Source organism: Zophobas morio, unplaced genomic scaffold (assembly GCF_036711695.1).
Source record: "Zophobas morio isolate AGI-343-1 ecotype UQ-CSIRO unplaced genomic scaffold, CSIRO_AGI_Zmor_V1 ptg000024l, whole genome shotgun sequence".
NCBI lineage: Eukaryota > Metazoa > Arthropoda > Insecta > Coleoptera > Tenebrionidae > Zophobas > Zophobas morio.
In genome coordinates, this window is record NW_026972129.1 from 12,511,875 (window position 1) to 12,528,815 (window position 16,941).

Here is a 16,941-nt window from a genome sequence, read left to right on the forward strand (position 1 = left end):
TTGTTGTAAAACCGTTCTGTAGTTATTCAAGTTGATTAGCCGTAAGATTTATTATCTTAGAACGTGTAGCTGGTGGCAGGGAATAAACCCTATTTTTGTTATAAAATACCCTCGCCGTTTTATTTCTTATTCTCGAGTTTTCGCGGCGGCTCATCACCTGAATTCCGTGTCTCCGGCTTTAGAGCACCCCGGCGCTCCCTCCCCCGGAGAGGGAGTTGGCGCCCGAGCGACCGCCGCTCCTGACCGAAGGCGCCACCCCCGGCGGCGTGAAGGTAGCCGCATAAGCTTGGTCGACCAGACGTGTTACTATTATCAGCGATACTAGTCGACCCAAAGCTTGGCACCCAAGTACGCCGCCACCCCATACGTTATCGGCGAGATTCCGGACCGTCACCGGACCGTCCGTCCGTCCCTCTCATCCGGAATTTCGTCGCAAGGTAGAGTACACAATTGCTCCGTAGTCAATCCTTGATCTTATTATAATTTTGTAAACTTGGAGTAGTGTCACCGTATCAGCTCCCCAGCTGTGATGGGCTAAGACCTTTAAGAACTTAAGCAGTTTGGAACAGGTTCGTGTGAAATAATTTATGTGTGGCTTCCATGTCATATGTTGGTCGAAAATTAAATGTAAGAATTTATTTTCTTTTACATACTCTAGGTTGTCCTTTCCAAGTTTTAGAGTTGGTTTGTCTTGAACTTTTCGTTTAGTGAACTACATACACTTAGATTTAGTACTCGAAAATTTGAGGCCAGTCGTTGACCATTCTTCCAGATCTTGTAGGGAGCTCTACATAAGGTTACGCATAAACGCGAGATATTTTTTGGAAGATGTTATTGATGTATAACAGGAAAAGTGTGACACTGGTAACAGATCCTTGTGGTATTCCATTTTGAAGTCTCTTGACAGACGAAACGGTGTTGTTAATGTGGAAGTTATTGATATAGTGAGCAACTTTGCCCGTAAATCCAAGGTTGACCAGGTTTTTGAGGACGTTATCCCTCCAGGTCATGTCGTACGCTTTCTCGATTTAGAAAAAAATCGCTAACACTTTCTGCTTGTTTGTGAATGCTGTGGATATTTCTGACTCTAGATGGGCGATGCTGTGGATCTGTACTGTCGAAAATAGCTCTGACATGGAATCCCTCTTTTTCGAGATACCAACGGACGCGACGATTCAAAATTTTTTCAAGTAATTTACAAGTGCTGTTAGTTAACGCTATCGGGCGGTAGGAGTTTACATCACTTTTGGGCTGTTTTACGAACGGTAGTACAATCGCTTGGGACAAATGAGCGAAAACTGACGAGTTTGCCAGACTAGATTGAAGATTTTCAACAGAATCTGCTTTCCAGGTGAAGAAGAATATTTGAGGAAGACGATATGGATATAATCAGTGCTTGGAGAGGAAGTTCGAGTGGTAGTTAATGCTTCATCTAGTTCTAGGTGTGAGAAAGTGTCGTTTATAGGATGAGTTTCCAAATCGTGTCATACGAGTAGCCGAGATTCAATCTGTTTTTTCAATTGGCGAAATCGCGGGTCTTAATTTGAATCTTAATAGGGCATTTCAAATTTGTCGGCGAATAGCTCGAATATTGTGGTATAATAAAGCTTGCGGTGTTTGATATGAGGCGATTCCTTTAATTCTATTTATCTTATTCCACAGAGTTTTTGGCGGCGTCCTAGGAGTTAGCGTAGATACGAAGATATTCTAGGAAGATTTTTTTCTCTGCTTCATACAAAATCGTACCTTCGCTATATGTTTCTTAAACTCGACTAAATTTTCAACCGTTGGACGTCGCTTCCATTGATTAAATGCTCTCTTACTTTCTTTTATCGCCCACCGGATGTAATCTTCCCTATATATTTAGAGGCTTCATCAAGCAATATATTATTGAACTGGTGAATGGTCGTATTAATATCACAAGTTAATTGAAACGACATCAGTGTATTAGTCATTTCATCCATGTACTTACTCTAATCTGTTTGTGGTATGTTCCACATCAATCTGATAGAGGAGGTGTGTGACATTTGCTGCTCCAAGTCGTTGTCTATACAAATAGGGAAATGATAACTGCCATGCAGATCGGCAAAAGCTGACTATGTAAAATAGGCAAGTATATTTTTCTGTCGTGTCTAATAAAAAAAAGCATTGTAGTATAGTGGGAAATATAGGCAAAGAACCAATAAATTTGCAATATAAATCAAGCATATTCACACAGTCTTCCTTATTGGTAACTACAAATATTCCTTGGGTTTTGTGTTGTGTATACTGATGATTAACGATGTTCTTACTTCTTCAATGTCATTGGAATATTAATATGCCTACAAGTAATAATAAATTTAACAATAGTTATTTACATTATAAATGCGGTAGGTTACATTTTACAACGCGAAGATTTAATATTGAAACACGAGGCAAAGCCGAGTGTTTTAATAAATCTGAGCGTTGTAAAATGCCTACCGCATGTATAATGTATGCAACTTTTTGGCCGATGACTTAGTGGTGCTTGTTTTCGTCAATTTTTACATTTTTTTAAATTGCGTGGAATTTGTAAGTAGGCTTTCCCTGCGTCAAACGTCAGATAAAATTATAATCGTGACAGATAGTTCGATATGACTGCTGCTTATGCCAACAGATGGCGCTCTCCAAAATCAATTAAAAAAATCAATTGCTATTATTTTAAAACATTTAACAGATGCATTTATGCGGTATCTTATTTTGGTGAACACAAGCTTTGTTAATGATGAGATGTCAATTTTTTTAAGGGTTTTAAAACTCTGAAAATTTCTGTGTTTATTACCGCACTTAATTTGGTAAATGATAGTTCAATGTGTAAAAATCGAAATACCATGGCTATCTACGATACGTAAATATCAGTTTTACAGTTGTCGAGGCCAAAAAATATTGTTCCTTTGCTCTTACCAAAAAAGTTTCCACCTGTACCTACCCTTGGCTTTGAACTGTTTTTTTAACAGCCGTCAGAGTTTTTGTTTTTTCCAAAAATAACATAATTTACATACCTACTTACATCTATGTATACAATCGTATATTGACATGAATGGTAACAAATTTAGAACCGTAGCTTCATAAAGTTGTTGTGGTTCTGTTATTTCAAACCACTTTTACTCGTACTCAAACGTTGTGGTTTAAACAAATTTTGTTTTTTGTCGTAGAATTCAAAGATTATTGGATACAGTAATATTAGATTTTCTTAATTTACATCGAAGATTTAGTTCTTTCTCTTAATGATGTCGAGGAAAAAACAGTTTGGACGTTTTAAAAGAGAATGTCATTTTTCCTTTCCGGCTTTGTAGTACGATAATATCATGTAATATAGATACTTCCAATATGAAAAAGTTTGAGTTTTTTGCTTATAAAATTTGTCTCTCTGGAACTGTTTATTGGCCATGATTTTTTCGCTCTGCTTGTCATCGTTGATGATGCCTGCTAAACTAATCTATAATAAGACTATCTTCAAAAATACGTGCATATTATTACAAATTGTGATTACTTACTATTACAGGAGTGGACAGACCTATACAGTTTTTCTTAAGGTATAAGCAAGTAAAAATCGTGAAACGTGACTCAAAACTTTATTATATATTCACATAAAATAGAACAGTTTTGTATTGTGGCGTGAATAACAACACTCAAAAAGCAAAAACTAGTTTAACTATTCAAAAAAAGTAGACATTTGAGATGTCAAGTTTTAAAACGTTATTCATTCCGTTCTTGAGACCGAACTATATCTGTTATAATCTGACAGTTATTAGTACCAATCAAGTATATACATATTTAAAATAAGTTGAACATGGTAGTGTTAGGTTTGAAATAACGAATTCACACATCTCAATTCTACAATCCCCAATAATGGGATTGAGGCGAAATTAAACTATGAGACTTACATGAGAACTAAATAACAAAAAATTTCGGTTTGTAAATTCCTTTCGGGAACAAGTTTAGTTTGTATTTAAAAATCCGAATAGGACACAGCGGGTTTGTCGAATGTAATTGGTTTATAATAATTTATGTTTTGTCCCCACCCTCTTGGAGCCGTGTTATAATTTTGAAAAGCACCGAAGTTAACTCTTGGTGGTGGTTGCGGTGGGACGATCGGAGACTGAGTTAGAAGAGTATTTGATGCGTTGTACGATGGAGTATTAAATTCTGGCAAAGGAGTATTGGTTTCCTTTGGAACGTATACTTGAGGCGCTACATTGGGTTTGTAGCTTGGAGAAAGTGGCGGTTTTGGTTTCGATCTTGGAAGTGTGTTAGAGCCTAAAATAAGTTGAGTTGTTTGTAGATTCTACCATTTGCTATTACTACATTTTTAGGTTAATATACACATCGATGTTATTATACAATGAAGGGAAAATTAGACGCACTGACATTAAGGGAACACTAGCTGCTTGCCTTGTTGTCCGTTCTCGTTAATCTGCACTACATTCTCTTCTTGAAAAGCAGAAGATGACTGAAACTGGGAGCTTTGGGATGTATATTTGTAAAAGGAACTATTTTCGGATTGCGAAATATTCGTTGTTTGTTCTGAAGGAAAGTGTTTGTTTTCAACTATAGCATTCGAGATGTAGTATAAATTGTTGAATTCTTGCTCCGCTGATTGAAGTACCTGTTCTGTGTGTGCACTTTTCTTCTCCGAAAAATTTTGTTGCGAGGATGATCGTTCAACACACTTGTTGCTTAATCTTTCGACAACATTCGGCGATGGTTCTCGAATTTGTTTGTAACGTAGCACTGGCATTGCAGATTGTTCAAAATTTTTGATCAATGATTTTACAGGAATCGTTTGATAGTCCGTTTCATCAGATATAGTTTCACTTTGATTAAATTCCGTACTACGTTGCTCAGACTGCGTTATGTTACGATTTATTTGTTTTAGCTGGTTAATTTCATTATTTCTATTTTTATTAGAAACAACGCATTGCGATGTGTAGTACTGTATCGGACTATCGTGGGGATAAACACTTTCTTCTTGAACAGACTGGTAGTCTACATGGTATTCTTTTTCTTGCTGGTAGAAAATTTTCTCAATTTCTTCATTTTTACTTGGTCGAAGAGTTTCTACTTGCGCAGTTTCATTCTTTGTAAACTGCGTAGATAATTTAGAATTTTGTGAAACTTCCTGCTCTGTTACTTTTTCAGTTTTTTCAATTTTAATTTTCGGTTCTATTCCAAGAGTTTTATCAACTTGTTCGGTTACATCTCTGGATCTCTTTCCTTGTAGAGATTTTTGCCGTCCTGAAAAAGCTTTCTGAAACTCACTGTTTATATTAGTTTGTCCGAAAATGGGACGTGCACCTATAACAGCTTCCGGCGCCTTTTTATATTTTTGCAAATCTGGACTCTTTATGGCTTCATTAACGTCGCTGCTACCATTTTGTTCTGTAGCTTGCAGTATATGCTCTTGTGTTATCGCAGACTGGTTCTCGATAATCGACTTTTCTTGCTTTATTTCTTGTTGTTGCACAGCACTTTGTTCTGAAAATTCTGTAAATTGGCCCTCCCTAACTCTTTTCATATCATCAAGTATTTTATTAATTTCATTATCTTGCTTAATTAGAGGCGGTGGATTGTTCACTAAGCTCTTATCAGCTTCTGCGTAAGCATTTTGAATATTATGTAACTCTTCAAAACAAGTTTTTTGAGATTCAATGACTTGAGATTTTTCCTTGTTTGTTAGAATAGCCAATTTTCTGATCTGATTTTCGGACTTCTGACTCTTTTGCACAACTTCTTCTTCTTGAATTGGCAGTGGGAATTTTTGGCTTTTAGTTAGTTCGTTTTCAGTAAGTGGGGTTTCACTTCTAGATTTTGGTATGTAAACTGGAAAAGGCGAACAAGATCTACTCGCATTGAAATGTCCTTGACTTTCAAAAATTTCGGACTGAACAGTTCGAGAACTACTCGCAGAAGACAGAAAGCTTTGTTCTACAACTTTTTGTTTTGACTCTGGAAGCGCGTAAGCAAATTGTGGTTTTGCTGGTTGAATTGGACTTATAGGTAGTGATTCATTTAACGTATACTTTTTATTCATAGATACAGATTCATATTTCTTCAGAGTACTTTCCTTTGTAAAAGATTCTTGATTCGTAGCTAAGTATTTACTAATATCTGGTATGGATGGAAATGGTAATGATTCAGTTTGTTTGTCAGCTGGAGTACTTTGTACATTCTCAAAAACTTTTAATTTGTCATATTTCGTTTCTTCTATGCTAGTTGTCGAAATCTGAATTGGTTGGGGGCTAGTTCTCAGTTTTACCACGTCTTGCTCCACAATTTCTGGATTTATTGTCACATCTGCTATCTTAGGGAATGGAGAGATTGGACGGTCAGAGACTAATTCTTTTCTTTGAACTTTTTGGATGTCGCTTTCTAACACTTCAGATTCCAGTGTAACATCAGGTATTGCCGGAAATGGTGAAGCTGCCCTTTCGGAAATTTTTTCTTTTAATAATTGTTCTTCTTTGACTTTAGTATCTACTTTAGGTTGTAAAAAGGATGGGGTTACAGGGAGGGTAATTTTTGGTTCTACGGGAGTGTCTAATAAAATTTCAGGGTTAGTTGACACATCTGGTATTTCAGGGAAGGGCGATTTAGACCTTTCTTCTTTTGGAGCAGTTGGTTTAATGATGTTAGTTAGAGCAAGGTTGACGCTACCTGGAGTAAAGCATGAATAAGCATTAAGAAATCATTTGCAAAGCCTACATTAAGTAATAATAATAGCAATCACTTACTATATTGCTGCTGCTTTGTTGATGCGGAAGAATTCCAAGCCTGCGGAAATGACGGTTTGTATAAATCAACGCTGTTCACACCCTTTTGCAAATTATCGACAATCCTGTTGATGCTGCTACTGTTGTAAGCAGGATTGTGCGAAAAAACTTTCTCGTTTGATGTTGCTCCAGTCCAAGATTCTAAAGTATCATTTTTAAGAGCAGTTTCATATGAATCAACAACAGGGGCCACATAATTTCCTCGACTTGGCCATACTGGAGCTATATCTTGAAAAGCAGCTTCCACCGAACCCGTTTCTAAGGCTGCATCCCATGGTGATTTTACAAGTTTAACGCGAGGCCGTGTGAATTTTTCCTACATCATAAAAGTCGATTCAAATTTTCATACCTATTTTTTTTTTATTTACCTGAATCTCATCCAATTTCTCTTTGTGCTGTATCCTCTGCGCCGTTTCGGGTAAATAACTTGGTGGTGGTAGACTGCTTATCGGAGGTAAAGGTGACAATATAGGGGTCGGTGAGGGAGCTATATCAGGTATTGAAGATGGTTTCGTTCCATTAGATTCGCCAACAACCCATTTTTCTGAACGCTTACGTCGTTTTGCAAACAGTTCCGCACCTGTGCATTTAAATAAGCAAAGCTTTGCTAGAGCAAAAATTTACAAACTGTACCTTTTCCTTTCGGGGAATTTAAGTCTTTTACGATTTCGAGACAAACATCTGGGGAAAGGGCAGGTTCAATCGTATAACCTTGTCTTCGTAAAGAGTTGATATCTTGAACTTGACCGTGGGGGTTCATCACTAATTTTAACGGATCTTTGCTTTCGGAAGATTCGGAGATGTATTCAGAACTGTTTTCTGTTCTTAAACCTACAATAACAACGATGTGTAAGATTTAAAGTCAAAATGTATACGAATTTAGGCGAAAGGAAGGTAAGGTAAGGGAAATGTTTTTAATGTCCTCATTTGTTTCTTCTTCCTTTATTTCTGTTTTTATAACTTCACTTTTTTCCAAGAATCCTATTTGTTAAAAAATATAAATATACCCGTCACGGTCGTAGACAAAAAGTGCCCTTGACGGGATCGAATCGCCGACCTTTGCGTTACTAATACGAGGCTTGTCGAACTGCACTAAGTGACCATTTGAACTGCATTTCTCATAGACTGGTATAAATGTTTTTAAGGTGGATTCATAAACTAGGAGTATTTTAATTTATAAATTTTAAATAGCATTTGCTGTACAAAATTTTGCGGTGACGTCATCAAATTGTTGGTGGGGATGATCAGACGCATTTTGGTTAGCGTTTTATCGCCTACGATATTCTTAAATTCCATAAAAATTTCAGAAGGATCAGGTCTTAATTGAGAATTAATTAGTTACAAGTTGTTTTAATTGCTGATAATTTGATAAATGTAATTTATAGAAGGTAATTTTTTATTTCCAAATTTGTAATATTTTGATAACTACCGGAGAAAAATATTTTGTTGAATAACTTATAATAACAAGTTATAACGCAACGTTTAATATTAAATATATACTTAATTTAAGTATACGCACAAAACCAAACAAAACCATTTTTATCTTGCTGCATGCAGTGTGTTCACGTTATACACTTTTTTAATCTCAGTAAGTATTCTGACACCGATCCAAATATATTTTTTTTGTAGATATTTTGGAAATCGTTTGTATATTATCAAGGAGACAATAATGCCTGACAACATATTTGCATAATATTCCAAATTTACTAAATGAAAACGATTGCCTGTGTTATCGAGTATTGTTTTTTTAAATTACAAACTTCCACTCGGGGAGTGTCATATTCCCTAGAATATGAAAAAGTAGGTTTTCTTTTTCCATCTGGTTGCCTGCTGTCTGCTGGTGATTTTATTAGACAAGCAAATTCCCATTGTTGCGAAATTGTAGATTCTGATTTAGAATTTTGAGAAATTCGTGCGAATGGTAAAATACGAATTAAAATTTGTCTGTATTTTCAGCAAAAATTAGATTATCTTAAATTTTGCAAAATAAACCGTATCGAAAATGTGTAAAATAATATTAACTTTGTCTTTGGGCATTTAGCTTTTTAGAAAAAAAGTAAAATCGTACAAAAAATGTTTACATTTTATGTCTTAAATTTCTCATGAACAATTGCTAAAAACTTAATAACGCCATCCCAAATTTTGAGGAATAAATCTTATTTAATCAGAATATCATTTAATTTCTGCAAATACCCGTATTTTTTAGAAATTTTTATACCGGGTGCCTCAAAAAAAAAATTAATATAACAAATCATTTTACTGTTCAAATCAAACATCTCCTGTGAACACAAATACCTTTGTTGCTGATATTAAACTGTTCGTATATTGTGATTTTGAAATTAAAAAATTATGTACTTATTCAGATTTGATTAAATCGGTTTTTCTTAACTGTCCACTTGATACTTATTTTAAAACAAGATACAACACTGGAGGTCATCTTTTAGATCTCACAAAATTTGTAAGTTGTTAAGTCATGACCAAAATTTCAAAATTGTTAATAACTATAGAGCGGATTCTGCATTTTCATTTTGATTGTAAGCAAATACTTGAAAGTTGTTTATAAATGTGTATCTAAGAAAATCCTATTAATTGAGCCGTAGTTGTTTTTACCTGTTTGCCTATTTCATAAGTGCCTTTTTGGCATTTTTTTCGACCTATTTTACTTTTTTCTGTCTATTTAACTTTTTTCTGCCTATTTTGTCCTAAAATCTGAACTTAAATTTGGTCTGTGGCCCAATATTTGAAATAATAATGTTAATTCAAATATAATAATAATCAGACTTCGGCATCGCGGAAGTGATGGTCATTGCCGTCCGATCGCCAGTGCTATTCTAGTCGTGGCCTACAACTTCGGGAATTCTTAATAACAATTACTAATTTTTCTAGGTTTTGTTAAAATGCTTTAAAAATTAAAAATGACTGTTCAACATCACAATTTTCGTGATGATCTTGATCAAGTAAACCCTGAATGCAGCAAACGCCATTGAAGTTGAGGCTGCACAGCGGCCAGCCAAATTTATCGCCTGACGTCGCGCCCTCGTTTTTAATATTTGTCTGATTGATTCCCCATCACTTCGGCTGTGCCTAACGCTGACAGTAATACAGGTATAATATAGACAACGGAAACCAAATACGAAAAACTAAAACTGCTACTAACGGACGGCGTTGCATACATGGATAGATGTGGCAAACAGCTGAAAACATTTTATTCCAACTTAATTCATGTAACATGTTTGGCTCACGCCTTAAATTTAGTAGCTGAAGTTATCCGGAATCAATATGAAGATCAATGGTTTAATTTCCAACATAAAGAAATTATTTCTTAAAGCTCATTTGAGGATCCGAGTCTTCCCGAAAGACTTACCGGATTGTCCATTGCCTCCAGAACCTGTTCTGGTAAGATGGGGTTCATGGATTGATATGAGTTCGTTTATTGTTATTCATAATTTTGTTGTGTAATTCTAAATTAAATGAAACATTTTAGGTTATTATGGAATTTGACTCCACAGTGACGAAATGCATGGCTGATACTTAATACTTTTTCCAACAAAAGCATCTCAAACATAAAAATCTTACAAGTATAACTATATTAGACCATTGGATTGAACCTTAAGTCAGTCTGTGGATACAGTAGAGCAATTGTATAAACCATTGGAAGATACCCCGAGAAGAGTAGGTGAAATAGTATTTAAAAAGCTGCAAGATACTTTACGCAAAAAAATACCAGGTACCAAGAACTTAAACTTGCTAGCAAAGTAGTACAAGGCGAAAATGTAGAAAAAGATTTAAAAATCACTGAAATTTCTAATTTTAAATATTCTCCTTTGACATCGTGTGATGTTGAGAGATGCTTCTGTCGGTATACAAATTTTCTAACAAATAAAAGGAGAAATTTTTCTGCCGAAAATTTAGAAAAATATCTAATTTGCTATGCAAATTTTAAGGAAAATGTTTCTTAAAACTTGCCTATTTTGACACTTTTCGAGCCTAAACCCCCCGTTTTTACCACAAATTTTTGGGATTTTTTGGCCTAAAATCCGCTTTTTATTAATAACTTTGGAATAATACAAAGCCCTTGTCAAATTTTTAGCTCCTTTTTTGGAGTGCATGTTAAAAATTCTAAGTTTTTTCAAAAAAAAAAAATGCGTTTTATTTTGTTAATTTTGTTTAAATTTTTATATTTTAGTATAAAATAAAATTGAAGACAAGGTAGGTTATTAAATCACGTTAACTTCAATAACGTGATGAGTTTGTTGGAGAAGGTAAGTAGGTCAATCGTAGTTAAAGCCAGTCACCAGATTTAGCTCTTGTGGTGGTTTCAATGCATTTTTGTAAAGTAATCTCTCCATTATTAGTAGACTTATTGTTATGAAATTTTAAATACATATAACCTGTCTACTTTCTTTATAAAAATTAGTCAGTTTTTTTAATACCTAATTATTGTGATAATAATACACTTAATTCTCAATATAATCAGATAGTTTCAGAAAATATTTCTTCAATAAATCTACAGCAAACAACAGCCAACAGACAGAAAACCCAGAACAGAGGAAACCTACGAAACGTCAATAAATCATAAAACTGGACATTCGTCAAAATGAGCCAATTACATACGTACACCATTTAACTAATGTTGAGTAAACAGAAATATATTACTAACGTCATAACTTTAACCGCCTCAGCCAAAAGTTATTACATTACATTTACTTTTAAAATGTACCATGTGCAAAAAACTAGCCTGAACATTTTAGTCAAATCGTATTGTTGATTTTTTACCGAATTTGTTCCATATACTAGAAACTCTTCAATGTTTTATACCGTGTGAGACGTTCCCTAGTAACACTTTTATTTTTACTGGAACAAATATATCGTGTCCAAATCGCAAGGATGTTTTTCGTAGCGAGAACAATGCAATGTCTACAGTTGAAATTTTAATCCGCCACTTCCAAACAACATGTACAGACCGTCGACACCAAAAAAAAAAACAAGCAAACCCGGTCATATTTTTGTGACATTAAGATAAACATTCAGAAACGAAACATATCATAGACGATTTACAGGACTTCACATCAAACAAACTAACCTTCAAAGTGAAAAAAATCAAAATTGAAATAGCGACCAAGTGATGCGCTTCCAAAATTAGAATCGATCTGAAGCTTTGAATAATAATCGATGTCCGAAGCGACGCAATATTCCACAGTTTCCGTGTGGATCTAACGTTGTATAAACAGCTACACATTATCTGGAGATATTTTGGTACATAGACGGAGGCAGAGTTACGCAATAACCTGAGGGATATGGCAGAACGCCAGATTCGCTCATTTGTTTTTACTTCCGGACCATCATGATATCTATCCGTGTGCTGCAAGTTGCGAAAAATGAAAACTTGTCGACTTAAGAGCTAGTTTCTTTGAAAACGAACGAATTTTCATGAATGTAGACAAAAGGGATAGTAAAAACGATTATTTCGTAACAGTGCAATAAATAAGTGCCCTTGGAAATAGTAAAATATGACTTTTAATTCAGTTTTTGATATTTACATAATTAAATGCATGGCAGAACTCAATTTGATTTTTCCCGTGAATTTCTGAAACTTGGATTCGTTGTGAGTCTAATTCTTTATATATTTTGCTTTAGTAAAATAATTCATCAATAGGAACATAGACCTTAATAAGTCTATTCTATTTGACTGGAGTCATAGCTCATAGGTTTAGCATCCATTTGATTAGTTTTGCTGTCACGTAGTGTAGTCTTCGTTCCATTTTTAACAAAAGACTTCTGTTATTGCGCAATGGCTCTCCAAAATAGTTGTTATTTCATTACAATAATATTTTAATAAAATCTTCCTAATACCATATTGTCGGCACAACAACACATTTTCAAGAATTATTGCAGTTTTTAGAACACTTCCTATTTTTTGCTTATTTTTCGCGCCTTATAAAAAATATTATTTTTGGGAAAAGCTTGGCCACAAAATATTTATGGAATGTCGGAGAAACTACTTTAAAATTAGGTTATGAATTTTTCAACTCTATTTTGGAAGTAAACCAAAAATTGATAATACATATATTATGTCAAGAAAATATTCAAAATGGAAAGTTAAATTCCATAACATGTGAAGTAATGAAATATATGCAGTTACATACAGTTACAGTCCAAACAAGAAAGAGAGCTAAATTTTTTTAATCATTGTTTTCAAATTTTTTTCAAATATAGCCTAAAAGGACATTTAAATATTTTAGATAAAATTTTCATTTTAATAGTAGATAGTAGGGAAATAATGTAAATGAAACACTTAACTAAATACCTTCTGTTAATTTTGTCCAGTGGAATTTTTTGTTTGCTTTATAAAATACAAGTGCAATACGTAACTGAACCTTAAAGTTTTCACTTTAAAACTCCTTATTGTACCTGGTGAGTCACTAAGCACGCGGTGCAGAATATATCTCATTAATTTAGAGATACAACAAAAAATCAAATACCAAAATTGTAGGGTTCTTTAAGTACTATACTCTACATTTTTAAGGTGTAACACACAATTTCGTTTTCATTAAATGAACTACCCTATATATTTTTACATATTCTCATTAGCTCCTCCCTAGGCTTCATATTTACAGTATATTTTTTAAATTCTGATGTGACGTTGTCACGTAATTCCAGTTTTCTTCAATTTTTTTGGTAATGGAAGGGTTCGTGATTATTTTTAAAGTATGTCTGATTAATATTTTCTGGAAAGATAAATAAAATTTCGAACTTTATTGCGATAACAATTAAAAGAAATTTTAATATACAGAGTGTTTATAACAGTTTTTAAATATCGATATTTCAGATTTTTCAAATAGAACCCTGTGTTTTATTACTGCACCTCACTCTGTTTTTTATTTTCATTCTTTTAATATGTCGATGTGTCTCTTAACAAACTAAAAAATCGTAATAACTATATCAACTTTAAAAATATATAAAATACTTAACAAGAGAAAAAAAATATCAAGAAGCAGAAATAAATTATAGGTTGTTGTACTTGACAAGACTGAAATGTCGATATTTGAAAATTCTAATAATTAAAAAAATATATATATACAGGGTGTTATTGAAAGGTACGTACAACAAAATTGACAGTTCTTCGCGAAGTCTAAGAAGTCTGAAAAACTTATTTTGCGTTATCAAATTTATAAGGGGAAAATGAACTCTTATCCAATCTTTTTAGACGCTAGTGAAGGATAAATAGGTAGGTAAAATTAATGTATTTTAGTAAATCCTAGCAACTGTAAGAATAAAATTTTTGTCAAGGCTAAATGTGATAAATTTTTATCTCTAAAAGGACAACACTTTTACCTCAACTTTTTTTTTAACTTTTAGCACCCATACTTCGAGACCAATTGCCGATTTTATTTTGTACGTACGCTGTATATAAATACTCTATATGAAAATTTCATTTCATTTCAGTTATACCACAACAAAGCGCATACGTTTATTTATTTCTCCACAAAATATTGTAACGCAGATGTTAAAAATAACCCTACTGAAACTTTTTGTGAACCCTTCCACTGCTAAAAAATTTCAAGAAGACTGGAATAACGTGGCAACGTCGCATCGGTTTTTCAATAATAAACTGTAGTTGTAAAGCTCGAGAAGCGTTCAATCAAAATATATAAAAAGATATAGGATGTTTCATTTAAAAACGCTAAGTTGTATGTTACATCTGTATAATTAAAAATAATTTTAGAAGCTAGTTTCAAAGAACCATACAATTTTGGTCGTTGAATTTTCTTCTATTTCTAATAATTACTGAGATCTTGAGGAAAGCGCGTTTAGTGACTCACCCTGTAAATTGTCTTTTTTATCACAAATGTTCATAAAGATCGACGAAAGATGCAGTGGGGTTAGTTAATTGCTGGTCAACTTGCGGTAATTTTTGCCAGTTCGTCACAATAGGGACTGTAAACTCATTTGCCTGGGAAGACTTTCCTCTATTATAAGAGTAACCAATGAAAAGTATTTCAATAAGGCACGTGACCTACCTAATTGTCTGGGTAACCTAGCACTGCTTATATTTATTGAATTTTATGAGAAATCCGGTGTAAATTGCTTATAAAACCAAAGTCGTAAACGTACAATATCTTTCGTCAAACTTTACATTGTATATACTGGCTATAGAAAAAAAATTATACACACTCTAGAGACAAGGAAATCCCCGCTAGTACAACGCACATTACGAATTTTTAAATATTTGTTATTGAGGAGGAAATAATAATCAAATTATAGGCAGATGGTTTAAGTACATTATTAATAATGATTTTGGTTTAAATTAAGTTTGAAACTGATGACAGTGATAGTTCGAACATTTTAATTTACAGAATAAAATCAGAAAATTGGGATCCATTTTAAAGCGTAGTACTTGTAAATACCCGCGTAATTATGTTAGTTGAATCTGTTTTATTTTTATAATCGTAATACACAAATGTAAAAATAGACTAAATAACAGATGTTTGCTAAAAGCAAGTATTTATAGACATTATTTCTTCCTTGTCTTGTAAGTCTCTGCATTTTCACTTCATATTTCTGCAACTGATATCCAATACAGTACAGAAGCACACGTAAATTATGGAACGATCATTGGATCTTTTATCATACTTTGATCCAAAGAAAAATTTACATCGGACGTCAAATAAAGTACGCGAACATCTAGTTCTCGCTTGATGCCGTTTTAACCTCATCGTATGGCATTATGTATTCATGTATGACGGCATTGAAATCTTCCGACAAAATGCATTGCTCACAACGGAAATGAACAAGTGAAGAAACTTTGAAACTCCCGCGCGAAAAATGACGCCTTAAAAAGTCTCAAATTGGTTAAGATTCGCTGCGCCGGTCGACGCGCCATGTCCACATTTTCGCGAGCCGAGCTCATTCCTGCACCAACTGTGCTATGAGTTGATGATCTTGAAACGGCTGAAGTGATTATCAAATGTAGCTAAAAACCAACCAATTAAACCAACTTGTAAACATACAAAAAAAATTGAAAACTGTTCATCTGTTTGGAAGCTACGGTACCATAGACAAACGCACGTTATCACTGTAATTATTATTATTAAAACATATCTATTTTTTACATGTGTTTTTCTTTAGATGTCCTTTTAAATTTTTTTATTTCTTTAAATTATGTGCACAATAATAATTTTTTGAATTCACCTAATAAAATTCTGTAACTCTAAAAAATAAAAAGATTAAAAAATAATAAATCACAAACTCCCATAACATAACTTCCTTTCTTCTTAAAAAAATAACTTAAGATTTGTGAGCAAGATGCACAGACTGTTGAAATTTAATTCATCCGTAACAAATAAAATCCTCTTAAAAATATTTTTAGATCCACGTTTCTTTTTATTTGGCACTTACATCAAATCCATCGAGTGCACTTTAAAAATACTCCAATACTTAGCAAAATTTCATGCTAATTTAAAATGTGATTTGTAAAGAGATTTATAGGAAACGGTTGCTAGCGTTAAGAGATCACAGGGAATTAAGATAAACTGTAATTTATGGGTGGGATTATTACCATCTCCTTCGTGGACCCACTTGACTGATCTTTTCTTGCGGTTGACGTACATAGATTGCCCCTTGCTGCTTTGATTACTGATGTCACTTAGGGAGCTGGAAATCCTTTTAGCCAATTGTACTTGTTCTTCGACTGTAGGATGGACGCCTTTGGCGTAAAAGGCCGAAGATGCGTACATTTTTCCTGCAACAGAAGTCAATTACTTATGATGTGCTGTTCAAACTTGTAAAACATTTAGAAATTTAGAAGCATATGCTAAACGTGGATTAAAATAAAATGAAAATAGTACACCCTATTAATTATGTCCGAGTCGGAGTCGCAATGCAATTTGCTACTCTTACACGAATTATTAGTACGACTGGTAATAAACCACGTTCCAAATTTAAGTACAATAATACATCATTGCGACACTATGGTATTAAGTTTTCAGTAACAAATGAGAGTTTTAACATGCATAAATAATTTAAAATTTGCGGCCACATATTTTGCACCTACTTACTTTATAAATTCCCAGAGATTAATTTAAGTGTTATACACCACATTTAAAATTTTTTGCGAGGATTTTTCTGTTATTGTTTATATTATCTTAAA

General features: G+C 33.7%; 1 protein-coding gene across 6 annotated transcripts in view; it reads right to left on the reverse strand.

Moving 5' to 3' along the window:
- Nucleotides 1-3,577: 3,577 nt before the first annotated feature.
- LOC135134972 (uncharacterized) overlaps nt 3,578-16,941 on the reverse strand; it is a 39,272-nt gene continuing 25,908 nt past the window's right edge. For all 6 annotated transcript variants that reach the window (XM_064063893.1, XM_064063891.1, XM_064063892.1 and 3 more), the window contains 6 exons: nt 16,351-16,533; nt 7,425-7,622; nt 7,160-7,371; nt 6,753-7,107; nt 4,414-6,675; nt 3,578-4,278 (listed from right to left, as the gene is read on the reverse strand). In XM_064063893.1, the coding sequence (XP_063919963.1) occupies nt 3,971-4,278; nt 4,414-6,675; nt 6,753-7,107; nt 7,160-7,371; nt 7,425-7,622; nt 16,351-16,533 (3,518 nt within the window). In that variant the 3' untranslated portion in view covers nt 3,578-3,970. The remainder of the gene's footprint in view (nt 4,279-4,413; nt 6,676-6,752; nt 7,108-7,159; nt 7,372-7,424; nt 7,623-16,350; nt 16,534-16,941) is intronic.